This window comes from Mesoplodon densirostris, chromosome 3 (assembly GCF_025265405.1).
Source record: "Mesoplodon densirostris isolate mMesDen1 chromosome 3, mMesDen1 primary haplotype, whole genome shotgun sequence".
Classification (NCBI taxonomy): Eukaryota; Metazoa; Chordata; class Mammalia; order Artiodactyla; family Ziphiidae; genus Mesoplodon; species Mesoplodon densirostris.
The window spans coordinates 108,528,015-108,552,466 of record NC_082663.1 but is presented as its reverse complement, the minus strand read 5'-3'; the positions used below and the strand labels follow the sequence as shown (position 1 = coordinate 108,552,466).

At 34.2% G+C, this 24,452-nt stretch overlaps 1 protein-coding gene across 1 annotated transcript in view; it reads right to left on the bottom strand.

Annotated features, from left to right (window-relative positions):
- The window catches only part of SLC12A2 (solute carrier family 12 member 2), a 110,755-nt gene that overhangs the window by 62,896 nt on the left and 23,407 nt on the right, over positions 1-24,452 (bottom strand). The window contains exons 2-7 of the mRNA XM_060093308.1: positions 20,094-20,213; positions 18,789-18,864; positions 18,385-18,480; positions 3,844-3,983; positions 2,043-2,153; positions 1,358-1,466 (exon numbers count right to left, since the gene is read on the bottom strand). Coding sequence (XP_059949291.1) covers positions 1,358-1,466; positions 2,043-2,153; positions 3,844-3,983; positions 18,385-18,480; positions 18,789-18,864; positions 20,094-20,213 — 652 coding nt within the window. The remainder of the gene's footprint in view (positions 1-1,357; positions 1,467-2,042; positions 2,154-3,843; positions 3,984-18,384; positions 18,481-18,788; positions 18,865-20,093; positions 20,214-24,452) is intronic.

Sequence of the window (24,452 nt, the reverse complement as noted above, 5' to 3'; positions counted from 1 at the left end):
AAAATGTTCAAAAATCTATAATGTAAAAAAATTTAAGTAGAAAACATTCATAATTAGAAGAAACGTCACAAATACAATTTATGAGAGAACGAAATACAGAAAATTATCTAACTAATAATACTAATCTTCACTTCTGGCATGCCTAAAAGACACCTCTTCCCCTAATTCAGGAAATCATGATTAGACATTTAGTGCCTGTTTTCAGAAGTAGGCATAAGCACTAGTAACCAGAACAGACATCACACTATCAACCCAGGATGAGTAGGTAACATTATTGCAGGCAGGTGTTCTTGCTTAAGGTAAGAACCTTGAAACAACTCTTATGTGAAAACTGCCCAGCCAAGTCAGTGTCAGACATAGGCCAAACCAGTGCGACTCATATATGTTCCAAGGACAGTGTGGTGGTACCAGTCGGCAATTAGATTAAGCAGCTGACACCAGAAGGTAAATCAACTAGGTCTCTAGGATCCAAAATTTAGTCAACTAATTTTTTTCCAGTAAGACTTTCTGAAGGAAGAAATGCATTGATTTCTTGTACATTCTGCATCTTTTCACAAATCTGTATGTGTAGCTCTGGGCTAAACAACTCAGGAGAAGTGAAGCAAGGCTTTTCCTTCTAGGGCTTCAAAACAAGGAGTTTTTGTCAATTTAAGACAGACACACCTATTACCCTAAGTGATAAGCACCTCTGATGCTACTGCAACTATTCTTTCTGGCTTCCATTCTACCTTGCAGAGATAGGTTCAGAACGGCTGCTCAATGGAGGGAGTGGGGAGAAGAGGAGATGCAGAAAGACACTTTAGGAAACAATAACTGACAAGTAAATTTCACCTGTAGTGAAAATTAGATGCAGACTGAAAGAGGTTATGGAAGATAAAAACTGGAAAATTCTCACACAATTAATAATGTAAACTGTAGAAAAAATTAGGTTGCAATTATACCAAGAAACTAATATTTCTAGTTGCTTTCACAGTCTTAGGCACTTTTAGATTGTTGTGTTTAAACACAACTAAAAGAATGAAAAAGTGATGTTAGAACAAAACTTACAATTTCAGTAACAAATTCTCCAAATGAGAAGAGAACAAAAGCACTTTTCATCAATAGCACTGATTTCTCTACATTCTATCACCTTTTGTTGCTAGTAATCAGAAATGAAAGATGTAAATAAAAGTGATTTTTTTTTACTCCAATTACACAACAAACATAGAGGAACCAGACTAAACTGGACTGTCAATTACTGTTAGTCACTACACCAAACTCATTTACATTACAAACTATGTAAAATGTACTAAATTTATTTAACACTAGAATGCTATAATATGCACCTTTAAAAAAACATTCTATCTTTCTTACTTACACTTATAACCAAAGAAACCTTTGGGTTTCTTGCTCTCCAATGGGATAAATGTTCCTATGACGAAATCAGCAATAGCAAGTAGTAGAATCACCAAAAGAACAATCTGAGCCTGAAATTTTAAACATTAAAAATCAAAATCAAATATATCATGTCTATACATTAATTCAGTTCCACTAGAATATAACTTCCATGAGGGAAAGCTTCTGTCTTGTTTCCCTGGTGCCTCACACAATGCCAAGCACAAAGCAGGTGCTTAATAAATTTTTGTTAAATGAACAATCTTTAAAGAACTATCCAAAATGAATAGCAAAAGTAGGATCAGGCCATATATTTCTGAAATGAATTAAAGATGTGCATGTCCTGCTAACAAATAACACAAACTTTAAAAAATATAGAAAAAAAAATCACAGTACTTATATTACCTTTACTAAATCCGTCTGACATACCCTATAATTCTTTTTTTTCCTACATACTCTGATTACCTCTTAAAATGACTGTTATCTCCAAATCCTCACTACGTTGCCAAATAGAAAATGACCTTATACGTGAACTTCTTTGAAAATGGCCACTTAGGAACCTTCAAAATCTGAAAATACTACTACTACACCTTAGAACATTCCTAAAACACAGTCTAAAAGTTTGTACATTCAACATTTACAGATGTTCCAATGATATCACTACTTACTTTTGCCTCCCACTCCATTCCAGCTACTGAGATACCTAAAAGGATCACCACTGTAATGGCTCCAATAATTCGGATATCATTGATTTCATCTATCATAAGTATGGAATGTTCCTACAAAAAGAAAATAATAGGATGAGCAGTATTAGTTAGTTCACATAAATTCTTCAATTCTATTTGAAAGTTTTAGAACTATCACAGTGCCTCACATGTAGAAGTTGAATAAATGCCTACCTAAGGAATGAATAGAGGGACCTAGGGAAAAGGAATGAATTACTGTTTACTATTAAGGTATCATTCAAGCAGCTGAAGACATCAAAAATATGATCAAATTATTAACGCTGCTGTATTTTATACAGACTCAAATATAAAAAAGAATTGCTAACAAGCAAGGAAAAAAATCATAATATGATAAGTAGTACTAATAGGATTTTTTAAAGTTACAAAGCAGAAATATATTTTGCATTCATTGTGGTTAGTGAGCTCATTCTTTTAATGGTCTCTTATGTTGCATAAGGAAAAGAGATGAACACACTACCATGCAGCTGTCCAAATCACACCACTCCGTTCTAAGAGCAAAATTACTTGTGGCTAAATATCAATGACATCAAAAACATATACTAAATTAAACAATGAATGAATATGAATTCTTAATGATTACACTGCTTTCTTACTTTCTTTGGCCTACACAGCTAAGGTCAATGCCAATGCAAGAGTCAGTCCTTTCAGATGTCACACTTCCTAACATACCACGTACTACAGTAGATGAACAGTTACAACCTAACATGACAACTATAGGTGTCACTCAAGGTTCCTCTCATTTAATAATACTGAATCCTATTTCACTTGTACTGCTTTAACTACACACATACTAATTACTCTTTTCAAACAAGTTCTCTTCTCAACTCCAGAGCAATATTATCAACCACTTTCTGGACAGCTCTACTTAGATATACTACTTAGATATACCAAATTAGACATCCAAAACGAAAATGTTCTGCATTCTCTCTCACAGTAAATGGCATTACCATCCATCTAAATCTTCCTTTCTCTCTCTAATTTCCCATATCTCATTCATCAAGTCCACTTACTCAACTTTTTAAAAATCTCTCAAATACACCCACATCTCTCCAGCCTCACTGGTCACTGGTTTAATATTAGCCACCATCTCCTCTCAGGATAGCTACAACAACCTTTTAAATGGTCTCCATCTCCAGCTGTGATTCCTCAAATACATTCTCTATACTGTGGTCAGATATTTCTTTAGGCCCCAAATCTGATTATCATGGATCCCCAACTCCAGTCAAGGTAAGATCCAAATTTAACAGCAAATAAAACCCTTCCTGGAATGATCCTTTTTTCTCCCTCTCATCTTACATCTCTTGCTACTTGGTGCTCCAGCCATACTGAAATATTCCATTTTTCTTTTTTCTTTTTTAATATATCATACTCTACTCTTCTAGGTCTGTTTCCTTTTCTTCGCTATTCCCCTCATACCATACTTTACCTCTCCTATCTGCCTGCTAATGGCTAGACTCCCTTCCTTGGAACACCCTGCCTTGACACTCCTCTGACACCCCACTCCTGGATGGTATACTAAGTGATCCCCCTCGTGTTGCCACGGCCCCCTACAGTTAGCCATTTCTGACACTCTATAATAAATTTTTTTGTCTATCTCTCATACTAAACGTCTTGAAAGGCGAGTTTCATGTTCCTTGCTGCTTTCCTAGCATCATATATGGTAAGTGGCACATAAACCCTCAATAAAGATTTGGTAAAAAATGACTGGAAAAAGGTGAATTACCTTAAGCAACTCCACCACAGTTTCGGCAAATCCAACCACATACATAGCAACTGCAACAGCATTGGCAAAAGCGAAGATCAGGCCAATTGCACCACCAAATTCTGGCCCTAGACTTCTAGATATTAAATAATATGCTCCTCCTAAAGAAAAGGAAAAAAAAAACACCAAAAGGACTAATGTTAGAATTTTAAATGTCAATCCTTTTAATTATACAAGAGTTCACAAAGCACATGGCACCAGTGAACACAGCAGTTAAACTCATAGGCAAGTGGGTGAGCATATTTTTAGGAAGAAACACCCAGAAAGAATTCTTTACAACCCACTTCATTCATAACAGTTCTGAACATCCAAAGAATTCTCCTCATGTTAAATATAAAATCATCCTGCTATTTAAATCTCCTTCTCTTCTAAAACTTAGATTAAAATGGGTAACAGCCTCTTCCTCATATTCAGAGACACCAAGATTACTTCCCAATGATTTTCTAAGTAATAGTTTTAATCTTAATGTAACATTTAGATTCACAATCGACATGATTCCAGTTACTTAAATTAGTGTGGTAATTTGCTGGTAATGTGAATACTAAGGCAAAAAAGAAAGTATCACAAGAAACTTAAAAGATAGCACATACTGGCACCCTTAACAGATATATTAATAGTTTGTATTCTAATAAATCCTGCCTAAATGGCAGAGTAGACAAAGACATTAAATAAGCTGTCATGAAGCAAGTATTTTTCTAACTTGAAAAACAAATAAGTATGATGATTTTGAGTCAGTCTAATGCTTAGTTGAAGTCACTAAGAGCTCTCCTAAAATTCTAATTTACTTTTGGCCTCTAGGTCATAATCAAAACTTAGTTTTAATAATAATGAAGTTACAGTAAGTTACATACATTTTCTAGACACTGATGAAGTATTTATTCTTAAGACCATATAATGAAATGCCATTAAACAGCTTAATATTTATTTCTACTGCTTTCCCAGTATAATGAAGACAAACGCAACAACAGATTCTACAACTTAATAAAGTACTAAATGTGCAAACTTTATTGTGGAAATATCTGTAATAGGTTTTGTAGTTAATTTTTATCAAGTTTCTCAAAATATTATATACTTTAAACCTATCCAACAAAACTTCCTTAGTAATTCACTTTACTAATTAATAATTTTTATCATCTTGAAAATTCTGAAGAAAAAGAATTGCAACCTGACCACTTAGTATTAGTCTCATTTTTTTTTATGAGATGAAATGACTTAAAAATTTCCCCCAAATCTTTCTGAACACTAAAAATTCTAATGGACTTATATAATGACAATTTTAATTAATCACAAGGAAAATCCCTGGAATATAATTAATCACAGCCTACATTTAACAAACATGTTTTCAAAATTCATGTAAATTATTTCATTTAATCCCAATACCAATAATGAATTAAGAAAAGTATTATCTATCCCGATTTTATAGATAAGAAAATTAAGTCACAATAAAAGGTTAATTGAAATCAGTCAACCATTCACGTTTCAGTAATTGACAATACAAACTTCAGAATGAGAAATATCACCAAGAGAGCCTATAAAAGCACAGAATTCATTTGTTATGTGTTTAAAGTTTTGATTTTATGAAATTTCAAATCTTTCTATTACTAAAAAAATATATCTTCTTTTTAAATTTTATTTATTTAATTTAATTGTATTTTGGCTGCATTGGGCCTTTGTTGCCGTGCACAGGCTTTTCTCTAGCTGCCGTGAGCAGGGGCTACTCTTCGTTGTGGTACTGGTGCTTCTCATCACGGTGGCTTCTCTTGTTGCAGAGCATGGGCTCTAGGCGTGCGGGCTTCAGTAGTTGTGGCACGCGGGCTCAGTAGTTGTGGCTCGTGGACTCTAGAGCGCGGGCTTAGTAGTTGTGGTGCACAGGCTTAGCTGCTCTGCGGCATGTGGGATCTTCCCGGAACAGGGCTCAAACCCGTGTCCCCTGCATTGGCAGGCGGATTCTTAACCACTGCACTACCAGGGAAGCCCCGAAAAAATATCTATCGCAAGGGGTATTTAACATGGGTAAAGATAATGGGAAGGGAAATATGAATATTCTTTATATGAGTAAAGATAATGGGAAGGGAAATGAATATAAGTAACAAATTCTGACATTTCAGGACTATTTAAAAATCTTCTTCCAATTGGGATACCTAAACTTAAAACCTAGGACCCAGTTTCATTACTTTTTAAAAGATTTTAATTTTTTTTAAGAATAAAAAGTTACACATGAAGAATATAAAAGCATCTGCTTATCGTCCTATACTTTAAATTCCTGATGAAAAGCAAAAGTACTCTGCCCTATTTCTTCTCACTTCCATTCCTGCATCCTAGAGGTAACCAGTTTTAAGAGCAGCTTTCTTCCCCTTTTTTTCCTTAGCAACAAAATAGATAGTATAAAAGATCTACTACTCTGAAAGACTGGTCTATTTACTAATCAGCATAGAGTGGTATTTTAAATTAAAATTTTTATTAAATTTAAATTTTATTAAATTTTTAACTTAATTCTAGCAAGTACAATTGACTCTTGCACGACACAGGTTTGCACTGTGCAGGTCCACTTATATGTGGATGTTTTTCAAATATATTGAAAATCTTTTTGGAGATATGCGACAATTTGAAAAATCTCATAGATGAATCACACAGCATAGAAATATTGAAAAGATTAAGACAAGGTTACGTATGTCGTGAATGCATAAAATATATGTGGATACCAGTCTATCCTTACATAGGTATGAGTTGAGTGATACTTAATATAAAAGTAATGTGTTAATTTTCTTAGTGTTTTATGTAACTTTGCTCTCAGAGAATTAATTACCGTTCAGTATGTGCCATATTTCCCCCCACCCCTCCTAATTAGAGAAACTGACTATCATCACAGATAAGTGTTTTTTTTAATGTTACAATGTTTATAATACTGTATTAAGAATATGACTGTACTTGCTATATGCCATAAAAATTGTACAATGATTCACTCAGTGTATAAGCTAGGCTATCCTGACACAATCATATCATTATACTGGGTTACAATAAAGCAATCATATTGCTGCCTCTTTGTTATCATTGTATGAATTGTTATACCTGTAAATAAATACAAATTTCTTTTTCCACATTAACCTCTCTTTTTTTAATGTTTTTTTAATTTCTCATATTTTAAAAAAAATTTTTGTGGGAGGATAGCTGATTTACAATCTTGTGTTAGTTTCAGGTGTACAGCAAAGTGAATCTTTTCATATTTATCTCTAGTGTTAGTAATATGTGTAACATACACTACACAGTGTTTTGTATTGTAAAAGACAATATTGATGTAGGTAGTGACAGATGATACATCTTACAAACAGATGATGTAAAACTTATGGGATCAGTACAGTACTGTAAATGTACCTTTTCCTCCCTAGGATTTACTCAATAACATTTTATTTTCTCAATAACATTTTATTTTCTCTAGCTTACTTTATTGTAAGAATACAGTATATAATACGTATATGCAAAATATGTGTTAATTGACAGTTTATGTTATCTGCAAGACTTCTGGTCAACAGTCTATTAGTTAAGTTTTGGGAGACTTCAAAGTTATACATGGATTTTCAACTGTACAGGCATCATCAGCACCTCTAACCTATGTGTTGTTCAAGGGACAACTGTACTATTACCATTCCCATTTACATATATGAAAATTAAAGCTTAGAGAAGTTAAATAACTTGACCAAGGTCATGCAAATAGTAAGGGAAGAAGTAGGCTTAAACTCAGGTCTCTCTGACTTGTGTGCTTACTCGGTACAGTAGGTATAATTAAATTATTAGCCTTTTTATTATCATTAAATAAGCTGAAGAGTATGAAAAAAATTATGATGAATTAAGAGGCAACAATAGAAAAAATAACTATTTTATTTACAAAAAATCTACTGCTCAAGCAAACATGGGAGGAAAAAATATTCTCATGGACTCTCATAATTTGGCCATAAAATGCCCTGTCTCCCGAGTGTAGAAGACATCAATGAGTCAGGTACGAGAGATACTTAAGTAATGACAATACTATATACACTGGGTTCCATTATTACTACACATTGATTTGGGGACACATGCCCCTGAAGCTATCACTAGATTTCAAATCAACAACCAAAACACTGACTAGGTTAATCAAGAGCCATATGATTACTGGCCATAAAATAAGTCACTATAAATTTCAAAGAATTGAAATGAGACAGTATTACTGACCACAACAGTGTTAAATTAAATGTATAGACTTCCCCTAAATATTTCTAAATTATGCAACACACTTTTAAGTAACCCACTAGTAAAAGAATAACCACAGGGAAATTAAAAAGCATTTTGAATTGAATGATAATGAAAAGAAAACATATCAAAATTAGTGGGATATATCTAAAACAGGAATTACAGGGAAATTTATAGTTTTAAATTCTTATATTAAAAAATGATACTTCAATTAGAAACAAATAAATAAGGTGAAATCAATGATCTAAGCTTCTACATTAAGAAAGCAGAAAAAAGTAAGTAAACCTAAAGTATAAAAAAATAATAAAGAGTTAAAACCACTGATGCAGAAAACAATAAAGAAAAATCAATAAGGCCAAAATAGGCAAACTCCTTGAAAAACCAAAACTATAACAAGAACAGTAAACTGAAATAATCCTATAGCTATCAAAGAAATTAAATTTGTAATAAACACACACACACACACACACACACACACACACACAACCATAGGTACAGGTAGCTCCACTGTTGAGGAAGAAATAAGATCAATTTTACAAAAACTGTTTCAGAAAACTGAGGATGAAGGAATACTAGCCAACACCCCTTATGAGTTGAGTGTAATCCTAACACCAAAACCTGACAAAGTTTATTACAAAAGAAAGAAAATTTTAGACAAATATTCCTCATGATCATAGATTCAAAAATCTTTAACAAAATGTTAGCAAGTAAAAAGTAGCAGAAAGCATAATATCTTTGACCAAATATATCTTTGATCTTTGTGGGGTTTATGCCACAAATGCTAGGTTATTAAGATTCAAAATATCATATAATTTGTGATAATAACAGAATAAGAGAAGAAACCCATATAACCATTTCAACAGATGTAGAAAAATCATGACAAAATTCAACATCCATTCATAATAAACATTGTCAGCAATTTAGAAATAGAACTGTCTCAATCTGACAAATGACATCTTCCAAAGCTCCATAGTTAACATCTTAATAGTGATATATTGAACTCAATCCCTCTAAAACTGGGAACAGGCAAGGATGTTTATTCTCACCACTTCTATTCACCATGGTATTGGAGGTCCTACCTAATTGAACAGTGTGAAAAAAGAGAGGGAGAGAGGAAAATACTAAAGATTGGAAAGAAAGAGTATAAACCATCTCTATTCACAGATGACATGACTGTTTATGTTTAGCAAAGTCACAGAATAGAGAACCAAGATATGCAAGTCTATTGCATTTCTATACAATCATAAAAAAAATTGGAAAATGAAATTTACAAATACCACTTACCAGATGAAAAACATGACTGATGGGTAAATTTAACAAATTTAACAAACAAAACATGCAAGACCTGTATACTGAAAATATACAACACTACTGAGAGAACCTAAGACCTAGATAAATGGAAAGATATAGCATGTTTAGAGATTGGAAGATTCAATATTGTTAACATGACCATTCTTCCCAAAAAGATTTTTTAAGAGTGAAATTCCAAAGCCCCAGCAAGGTTTTTTGTTTTTGTAGAAATTGATATTGCTAATTCAAAAATTTATATGGAAATACAAAGAACCTAGAAGAGCCAAAACAATTTTGAAAAAGAGTTGAAAGACTTAGGACTTATAAAGCTAAGCAATCAAAACAGGGTAGTCTTAGAATAACTGGCATAAGAGAATAAACAAACAAATGAGTGGAACAGGATACAATACAGACAATACACAGAAAACTGATTGTTCAACAACAGTACCAAAACTAATTCAACATGGAATAGATAGTTGGTTGACAAATGATGCTGGAAGAAGTGGCTATCTATATGGGGGGGATAAAAGTAGGGGAGAGAAGAACAATCTCTGTCTCACATAATGTGAGGCTATTCATAGTTAAAAATCTAAAAACAAACTATAAAGATTCTAAGGGAAAACATAGGGAAATATCATCATGACCTTGGGATAAGCAAAGATTTCAAGACAGAACAATAAAAGCACTAGTCAATAAATAATATAAATAGATAGACAGATAAATAAATCTGAGAATCTGGGCTTCCTCAAAATGGTAAATGTTTCCTCTTCAAAAGACATGATTTAGAAAATGATAAAAAAAGATGATGCAAGTCACACACCAGGAAAAATATACACGTTAGACATAAGACTTGTATCCAGAATATATTTTTTAAAACTCCTCCAAATCAGAAACAAAAAGATAACCCACTTTAAAAACTGGCCAAAGATATGAATATATTACAAGATAAGATATACAAGTGGTCACAAGCACATGAAAAGATGCTTATCATCATCATCATTAATCATCAGGGAAATGCAGTGGTGGTAAGACACTATTAAACCTCCGTAAACACAGCTATAATTAGAAAGCTGTAACAAGTGTTGGCAAGAATGTGGAAAAACTGGTAGTCTCATATATTGCTGATGGGAGTATAAAATGGTACAACCACTGTGAAAAATCACTTGGCAGTTTCTTATAAATGAAAAGTATACCTACCCCATGAATCAAGAAGTCATTCCTAGGTACTGTCCCAAAATGAACAAGAACATACAAAACCACAAAGACTTGTACAAGAATGTTCATGTCAGCTTATTCATAATAACCTCATACTAAAAAATAGCCCAAATGTCCATCAATAGGCACTAAATAAACACATTTTTTTACTATTACAAATTTTATAGTGATAAAATGGAATACTACACAGTAACAAAAATGAACAAACTACTAAAATGGATGTATTCCAAAAACATTATGTTAGGTGAAAGAGATGAGACATAAAAAGAGTACCTTCTATATAATCCAGCCTGGGCTACCAGTGAGGAACTGATTGTCAAGAAACTTTCTAGTGTGATGGAAATATTCCGTATTTTGATTGAGCTAGATGTTACGCAGGTTTACATGCTTATGAAAACTCACAGAACTGTAAACTTAAAACCTGTGCATTTCACTGCATGTGAATTTTACTTCAATAATGCTTATTTAATACGCTATAAATCAACTGTCAACAACTAACATTTTTTAAATTGCACCATAGTCAAAATGAGATAGCAGGAAGTAATCATATATGTTAGACTTCAAAAGGAGATTTGTGGAAAGGGGCATTATCAGATACAGCTTTCACGAATACTCACAACAACTGACTTCAACTCAAACTACATAGAACCTTTAAAGTAATATGCACAAAGATAAAAAACCCAAACAACTATACGCAGGAAGGTAGGAGCAGTATTTACTAAAGTTTGACCAGGCACTCTGGATGTTTGTCTAATAACTATGCCACAAAACAGACATTTCTTAAACCACATGTGGCTCTTAAAAGTTCTCATCACGAAGAAAAAAAAAAGTTTCCCTTTGGTATCTATAACAGATGATGGATGTTCACTAAACAATGTGGTAATTATTAAAACATATATAAGTCAAGTCATTTTATGCCCTATAAACTTGTACAGTGCTGTATGTCAATTATATCTCAATAAAAATAAAAATAAATCACACATGGCTCAATTAGCACCATATGGCTCTGTGTGCTAAGGTGGACTAAATGTTTCATATTAATGTGAAAAATATTTGAATTTTTAGAAACACTAACAAACCTGTTCAACTCCAAGTTAATTTCTTTTGGACTATTTCATCTTCATTTATTGTAACTAATGCTCACTCTTAGACAAAAGTTGGACAACAAATCTTACTGTCCATTGTGATGCTGAAAAATCACAGCAAGCATGTAGTCTAGGACATCCTCAGTGACTCAAGGTTGTGGGTAACAATCTCTGAACAAAACCAAACTTTGACACACATTTTCTATCAAAATGAATTTCTTTCAAAGAGTAGCTTGAAGGCCATTCAATTTAAAATACAAACTACAACTACGAGGTAGAAAAATGAACACATTTAAAATTTAATAAAGTCTGAAAGGTAATAAGCTCCAGTTTTAAACAGTTAGTTTTGCAAAGTGACAATGTGATGGTTAATTTTGTGTCAATCTGGCTGGGCCCTGGAGCCCAGATATGTGGTCAAACATTATTCTAGATGTTTCTGTGAGGGTGTTGGGCTGAGATTTACATATAAATTGATGGACTATGAGTAAAGCAGATTGCCCTCCATAATTTGTGTGAGCCTCATTCAATCAACTGAAGGCCTAAATAGAACAAGGACAGTCACCCCCTCTCCAACAAAAGAGAATTCTATAGTAGATAGCCTTCACATGTGAACTCAGGCCCTTCCTGGATATTCAGCCTGATGGCCTTCAGATTAAACTGCAGCATCAGCTCATTCCTGAGTCCTCAGACTGCTGGTTCACTCTGAATATTTTGGACTTCCCAGCCTCTGCAATCACATGACTCAACTCCTTCCAATAATTCTTTCTACCTATGTACACTTCCTATTGGTTCTGTTTCTCTGGAGAACCCAGACTAATACATACATGATACAAGGTAAAATGCAAATCATATACCAACAAAGGTCTTGTATACAAAATATATAAAGAACTCAAAACTCAATAGTAAGAAACCACAATAAAATAAACTCAATAAATACCCTCCAAAACACTGGGCAAAAGATTTGAGTATAGAAAGAAAACTATTCAGCAATTACTCTTCAGAGTTCACCTGGTATCATTAGCAAATACTCCAGAATCCTTTATTTGTCAGAGCAGTAAGCTACCTACTTCTGTACACTCACTTAACAGTTTATTCAAAGACACCTTGTATAAAATTCTGAGGAACAACTTTAGGAATGCTATGGAGTGACGATGGATCCAAATGGATTCACAATCCATTTTAGTTATTGTTCTAGGAAATATATCCTAATACCCTGGTTAACAAATACACAACAAGGAATCTGCCTGTTAACATTCAGTAAATTTCCTCTATTCCGTTGCCATTATGAAGCCAAACAGGAAAAGGTGAAGTGACAAACATGTAATCTTCAGACCATAATTCGGTACTATGTTATCATTGTGACTGATCACTTGAATATGTTAAACTTTAAAATCAAAGACATGTAGCTCTAATTCTGCAGCAGACAATTCGGGAACCAGGTTAAAGTATTTTTAATCATTAAAGACTGGCAAAATTGAAAGGTCACCAAATGAGGCAAAGAGAAAACCCAAGCCAAATTATTTACAATTAATTGCCAGATTCACGTTTGAGTTACTTGTGGTGCATAAGTAGTGCTTTACTTAACTGAAAACACAATGTTAATGTTTAAGTCTAATAACTCATAATACAACAGTCATAGAACTGCTTTTATTCTTTTTTTTTTTTTTTGGCCACGCAGCATGCGGGATCTTAGTTCCCCAACCAGGAATCGAACCAGTGGAAGTAAGGAGTCCTAACCAGTGGACCGCCAGGGAAGTCCCAACTGTTATAGAACTGCTTTTTACAGCTTCTTCAAACATTTCACTGATCTGAAAAACTGCAATTTGAAATAATTTAGCAATAAAAGGAAAGAGCTGAAATCTAATTTACAACTCCTTGGTTGGTAATGATAGGAACTGATAAAGTTATACAATGGGCTAGACAAAAAAATCTGACAATCAATGATAATCTGATTTTTTACCAATACAGAGACTTTCTGTCACTTACAAGATGTGAAAAATGTTAGTTTTTCCTCACTTCCAGTGGTTTGGCTTTACCTATATACAAAAGTGAGGAGGTCAATTATTTCAGAGAAAAGAAAAAGACACCAGTATGTGAAGGTAATTCTGACATATTGCAGACATTTTTAAAAGGTTTACCAGTATAATTTGCCTAAAATTTAATTTTGTTTAAAAAAAAGGCTGTTTCATTTTTGCATAATGCAACATCAATGTTGTATGACATCAGACAATGTATTTCAAAGACCATGGTACCATGCCTAGCAGTTAGATCTCAAAAAATAACTGTCACTATTATCTGAACATAAGCTCCAAGAAAATAGGGTCTTGTCTGGCTTGCATTGTTACAAACCCAGTGCCTGACACCAAGTGCTCAACAATTATCTGTTGATTGACTGAAATACAAGGAATATAAAAATTTGATCTTAGTCACGCAGATTTCTATTGACTTTAGATTCTCAGAACTGCCCATCACAAATTTGATGTAGCCTGGGCTTTTATGTGAAAGTGTACTGACCTCTGTTTTTAATACTCCAAACCATAAAGTGGTTGAAGAACTGTTCCCTTCTATTGCTCAGTTCACATAATACACTATAATCCACAAGCAGAATTTACATTTCCATCTTATAAAAGGTTGCCTGTGGTTGTCCTCTATTTCACAGATGAGTTGATATTCAGAGGTTAATTATCTGAGAACAGAAGAGACTCTGGTCTGTGAAATCTAGGAAATGCAGACCTGAGTGACAGTGGCTACTGGCCAGCGCCATCTAAGTTGCAGAATCTGTTGCAAGGTTCTGCAGTCCAAGGAAATTCTGTAAAATCCAAGATCTCAAGGACACTGGGAGGATTTGCAGAACAGGAAAGAGCTCTGGGCTCCAAGGTGCAATAATCTGTAGAGCCTGAATGTGTTTGCTAGGGCAGGGAGTATGCCAGTGACTCCATCAGCTAGTTGCTGGTGCTAGTTTTATTCTGTAGAGGCAGAGGACCTAGGGGATGGTTCTCTAACCTGCCACCAGTAGCTTTAAATAGCAACCCCCCATATTACTATAGTCTAATCAAGACTGAAACTCAGAATCTTGTATTTTCTAAGTTTTGACTTTTCCCCCAGAAACCCTGAATATTTCCATATTATTTTTATCCTAGACTTCATAATTGGACACTATTACATTTGTTCACAAGTTGACAGTTAATTTATATTTTTTAAAAAACTACACTTTTCTAGATTGGTACCTGTTTAATCTCTAAAATGTACTGTTAAAGCCAACGTTAAAGCTATTTAGTAACATTAAATAGCTGTGGCATAAATCACACAAACACTAGGAAAAGTACACATTTCACACACTTACATGGAGTTGGAAGTAAATATACCTCACAAAACAAGAATAAAATATTATTCAGTGTTAATATAAAAATACATGTCAATTCAGTTAAGAGTCAAGATAAATAAAACAAATTAAAATGTCAAGCACTACCTCAAAATAGTTCTTTATATTAATAACTACGCACTCAAGTTTAAAAAAGGGCTCTTCAGACAGAAATTAGTAAAGAGAGCAGCCACAACCTCTCAGCAATATTTTGAGTAAAATACTTCCTTGTTAATGCCCTTAATAGTCAACTTTCAGTCCACAGAAAATTAAGATGGGTCTCCAGACATCTCTGTTCCCGTAGTATCCCTCCATTTCTCCTATCTAAGTCTTTGCACCCTGACCCTCCAGATAGCTCTAGCTCTACTGCTCTCCTCTTACGCAGCCCTTTCAAGGAAGGAAGACAAATTAAGTCCTCAGTGGTTGGGCTAGAGGGCATCCAATGCAGGCACCCTTGGTCCCATATTACTAAAAGATAAAAAGCTTATTGTGAAGAACAGCAAATAAAATGCATCTATACATTAAGTCTCTTAAAGTTTGTTTTAAACTGTAATTCCCTCTCTCTGTTTTTTGCTCCTTGGAAAATTTTACTGAACAAGGATTCCTTGTTCCAGAGAGATTCCTAGTCTGGCATTTGCTGTCATCATCCTATAGTGTTATTTAGTAAGTTCCTCTCTCCCCTGAATACTCTATGCTTCCTGAAGCTATAGGCATGATGTGATTCATATTCGATATTTCACAGGTAGTCTTATTAAGTAAAGCATTTACAAAGTTGGAATATTCCCTTTTCTTCTTCACTTATTTTGTAGAATAATTACCCAAAGGATAAATCTCTTATCAATTTTTTGCTTACAATGAGTTCAGGTAAGGAGTTTTCACTCAGAAAACTTGATTCACACTAGATTCTTTATCAATTTTCAAAATAAGTTTTAGTTCTCTAGCATTCTTCAAAGGTGAAAATGAGATTTTTGTGTGTGAGTGATGTCTGTGAACCTAGGGATTTTATGTTTTCATTTAAATCAGTTACTATTAGTAGTAGTATTGCTGTTCTATCCAAATTTAAGTCAGTGTTAGTTTCTTCAAGTTGGCTCCTTGGTCCTTTTGACGTGAAACAAGTAGGCTTTGTTACCTTCTTTACTTTTTGATGTGAAAAGATGTCTAGACTTCTCTAGTACATTTCCTATCCAGATCTGGAATCAGTGCTTTCTCCAAGGTTCCCTGGTTCCTTTGAATGGAAATACACAATGTGGGCACTAAGGGTGTTCACTGATACTGGGTTGGTCATTTGTTACAGGTGATTTTTGTGGACAGAGCTAAGAAATATATACTTTTGGGATAAAATGTGTGAGTCATACTGATACTTTCAATTTAGAACCATGAATACAGAATACAATGTAATCTCACCAGTTTTATACCTATATCTACTTTCTCCCTTGTGGAAATACTGTTTTTCCAAGAAACCAAAATAAATCCTGTTAGGGATCTCCAAGTCTACAAAGCAGATGGAGAACAGACACAGGGGTTTACATTTATTGCAAGAATCTCCAGGAACTTTCACTGCAGATGATGCAGCTCATTTATTATTCTATAAAGGATCAGCCAGCTTTCTAACATCACTAACTGATCTAAGTGAAAAATGAATGCCTTTTAGCAAAGCTTCAAAGCATTTGGTCACTTCTTTAAATTAATGGCTTTCTCTTTTTCTATAGGTTTCATTATTTCAGCAAATGTATTTACTTTGTCATTTATGAACAAATGATAACAGAAGAATTCCAAATTGTATAATCCAATTTTTTTTTCTCTATAGCTAGTTACTCTCTGCGAACTATCATTTTGAGGGAACTCAGGCAAAACTGCAACATATGGTACTTTGCTGGGACACATCTTCATGCACTCCATAATCTCATACTTCCTTGGTGTCCAGGACAGAAGACTAGATACAAGTCTCTGAGGTATTCATAAAAATATATGAAAACTACTGGTAGTATTGAAACATTAAATGGCTTTTTAGTCACAATGCAGGAAAATCTATACTTTCCTTAAGTTTGTACTCAGAGAACAGAATGGGGTTTGTGATGACACTGGGTCCATGCCCCACTCCCCTTGAGGCTTACAACCTAGATTTGAAGGGCTGAAGACAGGAGAAATTTTATGATTTGCTGATCCTCTCAAATACCTAACACACCAACCCATTTCTCCTCCTATGTCCATTCCCCAATAGCAGTGGAATGAAATGAAGCATGGGGCACCCAGTTACACAAGAAACCAAGAATCTCTCAGCACTGTCTGATTAATTTTTGGACATAACCACATCTTGGACCCCAATTTGCTCAACCCGGATTCAGGTACATATAAAACTTCAGCCAGCAGTGATGCAGGATCAGCATAGTCATAACTATAGATGTGAGCTACCAGCTTCCCTTAGGGCCATAGTGATCTGAATCCTCTGGTATATAAAAAAATATGAAGAAGACTGGGGAAAAATGAAAAGCTCAATCTGGTTCTTTCTTTCTCCAAGTACTAATGCAGAAAAAGCAGAAATTGCATGTATATAATGTCAAATACAGATCTGCAAAATAGTTGAGGCAGATGGAACAGGTAGATTCTTTTCTCAGTTGATCTGCTATGATGAATTTACAGGAGCTGGTATACATTTTCTCTTCTTTCTCTTAGGATCTTCCCCCTCACTCCAGCTGAATGATGAGTTTTTGTTTGGAAAATGGATTTCTTTTCTTCTTGTTCTCAGGGGTCCCAAGGCCATTCTCCTGGTGTCCTGGGTGTTCTCCCTGGGAAGAGTAAAACCTCACAAGGCAGGTCTTGTGGGCTCCAATAAAATAGGCCCCAGGGTACCCAGAGAAGAGAGCTAGAGTTCAGGGCATGGATTCAGAGTCCCAGGTGTAACTCACACAAGCTATTAGACCATGAGGAAAGAACTCTGCCTAAGTTTCCTTCAGTGGGGAGGAACGAGGTTACACCTGTACAATACAAATCAAATGCAGGATGCACACCACTGATCCAAGGGCTGAAGCCTGGGAGAAGGCAATAAGGGGTGCCTTGGTGGAGAAGAAACCCAGTTAGAAGCTCCATTCTTGCTACCAAACACACTGAACACCCTGAACAATCTGAAGCATACATGTTTGTGTATGGATCAATTTAAAATTTTATATTCAAAATATTAGTTAAAAAGTACTTGATAGCAACTTTCTTGCCTATATAGAACCTGATATGTTGCTTCTTTAAGGTAAAAAATAACTAGAGATATTTTAAAATCTCAATTTATTTAGTGTCAGTAATCCAATGCTGATGATGTAAAAAGACTGAATTTACCTCCTCGTACAAATCCATTAGTAGCTATTGCCGAAGTAGACAATCCTGTGATAGTTGTCACAACAGTGGCCATTATTATTACAAGGACTGACAGACCTTTAGCAAAAAAGAAAAGAGACTTGAGAATACTTACACTCTCATTTAAACCTGCCACATCTAGAACTGGTTAGTCTAAGTATACTGAATTTACATTATAATCTATAAATTATCTTACTTTTATCTCATATTAGATCAAATCAGAATTATGAAAAAAGTGACATTAAGACAACAGTCTGATACAAAGGAGAACATAATGTAGAATGATTCCAACTGCTTGAATTTTATGAGGTTCAGAGACTACACATGCACACAGCCCTTTCCCTATTCATTCTCAAATGAATCAAGCAGTATGTCACTTCACTTACCTATTCCAGCTTGACCCACAATCCATGACAATCTAATAAAGAGCATTACTCCCCAAATGTTTAACATACATCGTACCTAGAAAAAGAGGCCAAGTCACAGATGAAAAGTAATTAAATACACAGTAAATGCTAAAGTAGCCAATAGTAGGATAATATACATTTTAAAGTACAGAAGGTCCTTTCAAATCTCTTATCCCACCCTTTAACAGTTTTTTTAAAGAGCTTTATTGAGAGCTTAAATGTGAACCTATTAAAGTATAAGTATAATGTAATATATGAGTATATGTGTGTGTATGTACTTTATACACACACATTTATCTGAAGCAGCAGAAGCAAAAGAACAAGAAAGGCACAAGGAATATTTTAAGACTTCAGCCCTAAAAAAAGGAGTTTATGCTCCCCCTTATGAATGCAAGTCAGTTTTTTACTTATTCTTTTATAACGTCTTCACTTCATGATTTCTACAGCGTATTTAAGTATTATGTAATATCTGTCAACACAAAACGCCAACTGTTCACACATCTTTCGAAAACCTACTCTTTGTAAGACAGCATCCTCAATTTATTTTTACTTTTATTTATTATGCTCGTACATAGAATATAGTCTTCCAAAATGGTAAAATCTAAGAATAGGCAAACAATACAACTCAGAGCTTAAAATACACTCTACTGATTAGACAATAAAATCACTACTAGAACTGGTATTTTTCCCTCTACTTCTCCCCTAAATGTCAATACAACTCTAAATTAGTGCTTCCAAAGTCCCAATGAGACTCTCTACTCCAGTCAGATCTTAGTGCCTATTCAAACACAGAAAAAGAAAGTAAATCTGAACCTTAATCACCTAAACCTGTCTACTGAAGTGATCTCAACACTTATTTCTCCTTTATTCTGTTGCTTGTTAACATCTATACATTTCTCTTCAAAAGACAATACAGTAGCAGGAAAGGAAGCAGGCATATTTCAGCTATATTACCTGCCCAGCTTTCTTGATTGTGTTGCTCTCATCAATTTAATAGCTTCATACTTAATGTTTGAAAAGTGACAATATGTGAGATTCAGAAGAGGTTATAAAATATAACTTAGAAGTAATCAAATATAATTTGATTAAATTAATAAATATATTTACTTCACTGAATTTAATACCCACAAGGAAAGGAGGTACAAGTTATTAACTTGGTCCTCCATAACAATCAGATAAAACAGTTTAAAAAAGAGAAAGCATTATCTCGAGAATGATGATATTAGGAAGATTGTATAATAAACAGAAATGTGTAACTCTAAAATAAAGTCTATAGGTACATACTAGCACACCCTTGATCCAGCCAAACTTCACAACTCCTTTACTTTCCGCGGTATATGTGACCACAGCCTCTCGGGTTGGTGTACTTTCTTCCCCGTTTGCAAAGCCATCCTCAAAAGGTTCCTGGTTGTAAGAGGAAATGTGAATTATGCTTAAGAATTATTTAAAATTTAAAATCACCTGATTAAAAAAATATCACTAAATACACTTAGTGTATTTACAAGAATCAAGGGTTTCTGAATATTTTACCTAAGGACTGAGTTTTAAAAATTTAATTATCATGAAACCCATTTTAATAATTTAAAATTTTAATTACATTTTGGTGGTATCTGGAGAACACAAAGAATACTATTTTCTAAGTACAGGCTAACCAGGTCAGTCAATTCAGACCTTGTCTCTCCAGCCACAACTTTATATTGCCTGGATGCCACCCTTCCCCATCTGGACTTTCAGTGTTAACAATATAAAACTCCTCTTCGTCACCAGTGAACAGTTTTCCCTTTATAGTCCCTGACAGTGGGACTCCGTGGATCGCAAGATTCACCCCTAACTCCTGCCTTTACTCACTCCTGAGTTCAGTCACTCAGCACTCTTCATTCTTTCCAATTTTTCTCAGATTCAGACGTGAACTGGTTGACACAATGCATTTTCACAACTAGTGTTTCCTTCTAAGGCTTTTATGTTTCATGTCTGATTCTATCATTCTTAGCTTTTCTTCTTTACATTCTCTCTCTCCTTCTCTCCATGGCTCTCAACACACCCAAGGCACATGACAAACTTCCAAACCAGTGGCAATGCCTTAAACAGATCACGAAGGGTGGAAGGGTGTTGGGAAATAGAAAATGTTCTAGATCTAGAATCCTGTCCCTAACACTAGCCCCATAGTTCTTCCTCTACCCATATCTCAACAGCAGGGAACAAAGTACAGCTATATTTCAAACATTCATTCTTTAAATGAAAAAGAGCCAACTAAATTAATTATCATTTAACCCTGAACACTGTGATCTAGATTTCCTACAATACTTTTTTAAGAAATCATTTTCAGTGGTTATACTCTCTACTGAATTCTGAATATAATTTTTTTCATAGAAATGAGCTGCAGCAAGTTCTGTGTTACAACAGAGAAAAAACTATGTAATAATCCAAACTTCCTTTTTTTCTTTGACTTCTGTTAGCCAAGTAGACTCATTTAATTCCCTTAATGCATTATTGCTATATGGCTTTTCAAAGTGCTATCAACCTAGATCAGCTCTTATATTCCATATTTTTATAATGTACCTACTGCAAATTCTTAGATTTTTAAGCAATAGAAGAAACAGTATAAGTTAGATGCAGTAATTTCTTTAAGTATATTTTTTGAAATTATTTTACCTAGGCTCTTTTAAATAATCAAATTTTAAAAACTAATCTCCAAGTTTACACTAAAAGACATAGCTATAACTTCAACTACATGAAATACATGGAAAGTAACTCATTTTAAGATTACTAAGAACTTAAAAATGAACTTTAATGTTGACTAATTCTGATAGCTCACAAACTTTTAAAAACAGATCCTAAGAGAAATAAATCATAATAATTTCCCTTACAGCACAGTTTCATAACTACTGTCTACTGTATCAAATGATTATTGTACTTTAAAAAGGATGCCCCAGGCTCATGGCATATAAGACACTTCATAAAAATTCTGTAATCACTCCAATCTTCTATACTTTTTAAAACAGCCTTACTGAGCTCTTATTCACATACTCACCCATTTAAAGTGCATATTTCAATGATTTTTAGTATATTCACAAAGTTGTACAATTATCACCACAGTCAATTTTAGAACATTTCCATCATCCCAAAAGAAGTTCCACACCCGTGAGCAGTCACTCTCCATTTCCTTTTCTGAAGCTCCTGGCAATTACTTACTGACTTTCTATCTCTATGGATTTGCTCTTCTGATATTTCATATAAATGGAATAATGCAATCATACAACATGTGGCCTTTGTGTGTGGCTTCTTTTCCTTAGCATAACGTTTTCAAGGTTCATCCATGTTATAGTACATATCACTCTTTTTTATTGCCAAATAATATTCTGTTTTATGGATATACCCCATTTTAAAATCTGTTCATCTGCTGATGAACATTTGGGCCTATTCTACATTTTAGCTATTATGAATAATGCTGCTGTGAATATCTGTGCACAAGTTTTTGTGTAGACGTGTTTTTCACTTATCCTGGGTATATACCTAGAATAATTGCTGGGCCATGAAATACTTTTTGCAATGACTATTGCTGGTCGTCTTTCCCACCTCTTCTTTTGTATCATTCTGCAAACTGTCACTCATTTTAGTCCATGTGTCTATTTTTTATCCCTCTTTCGTGCTTAGAATTTGGTATAAAGATGGAAACCAGTAATAGTTAAACGTGTTAGAAATATGTACAAACAGGAAAAAATGTAATCAGGGGCCTGTGTAGCTCAGCAACCCACTTTGGCTTTACGTCCACTGTTGTTTATGTTCTATACAGTAGGACATCACTGATGAATTCCCCAAACGCTGCCCCCAAAAAAGAAAAAAAAAGAGAATTGATGGCTCAACTGTTCAATTATTCAAATAAAGCCAGAACAAAAATGTTTGCCTATTAACTCAATCAACTTTAAAGTAGACAGAAGTTCCTTAGATTTCACTCTAGGATATTTGGTGCTCTTCAGTTATAAAATAACATAAAATATTATATAACCTGCAAATATTACAAGAAAATATAATGCCTATAATAATACACAAGAAAATACAATGCCTATAATTATACACAGAGAGATATTTCTATTCCCATCTCTATTAAAAGAAAACTAAAGATGTGTGTACTTAATAGGCTACTTTCTCCAAGGCTAAATTCTGATGTGCATGTCTTTTTAATAATTCAGAAGCAGGCAGGCGTCTTAATACTTTTGCTGTATTTATTAGAATTCCACCTGAAAGTTGAAGATCTAGCAATAATTATACCAGTTTCCACTATACTATGAACAATTATATTCAAAAAACAGTAAGATGTTTCTGCATGTATAACATATTTTAAAACAAAGATGAATCCAAATAAAATTTAAGTTTAACTTCCTCATCATGTTCCAATAGCTCTATTTTAAAAAGTGTTATTAATCTTTAAAATACAATTCAAAAATTAAAATCAATTGAGTATGTTATTTTTTATATTTCAATCAATAGATTTAAGTTAAATAAAATTGGGTTTATATTTATTTCCTGAAATAACAGGAAACCAAGGTAGAATACATTTTGTTTCTATAAATACATTAGTTTCAGAGAAATAAGGAAATTGTTGAGTATGGCATTTTATCTACACACACAAACACAAAATATTGTACACAAATCTTATTACCAGGAAAATTTCACATATACAATTATGAACTATAAATTATACTGATAGAAAAGTACATAAATAAAATCTTCAATCTACCTACCATTTTCAGAGAAATGAAGGGTTTGTGTTTGTTACTGTTTTTCACATAATGAATACAATGTCAGAAACAACAACATGATTTTTTGGATAACACCATATTAAATGAGGTGGAACAAACTAATTTAAATTTATTGGGGGAAATAATCTTTCAAAAAGTAGCACTGTGAATCTGAGTCTACAAAGCAAGGATTAAGACTGCCCCTGAGGGACTTCGCTGGTGGCGCAGTAGTTAAGAATCCGCTTGCCATGCAGGGGACACGGGTTCGAGCCCTGGTACGGGAAGATCCCACATGCCACGGAGCAACTAAGCCCGTGCGCCACAACTACTTAGCCTGCACTCTAAAGGCTCGCAAGCCACAACTATTGAAGCCCACGCGCGTAGAGCCCATGATTTGCAACAAGAGAAGCCACCGCAATGAGAAGCCCGAGCACCGCAACGAAGAGTAGCCCCCGCTCGACGCAACAGCAACAAAGACCCAACGCAGCCAAAAAAAAAAAAAAAAAAAAGACTGGGCATGAGAACAAACAAGAGTGGGGAAGAGAGGAAGAGACAGAGGAAACAACGGAAAACACAGAGAGGAAGACCCTCAGTAACTGGAAGGATTTCTTAATGAAACAAATAGAGATAGTAATAAATTATATCAGTCTAAAAAGAAAATTATTAATTCAGTTGGACATACTGAATTTGAGGAGCCATGAAACAATTAAAGAGTTCCACCAGGCTGTTAAAAAATTCATGACTGGAAATTAGGAGAGGGGCCAGGGGTAAAGAGCTAGTGGGTGAAGCTATGGAAAAAGAATGAAAAGAGAAACTTTGGGAAAGAAAACCTGAGTAGCTGAGCATTTTTCTGAGAATACAGAAAATATAAGAATGAAAGGGAACTCTGGTTTCCATGGTCATT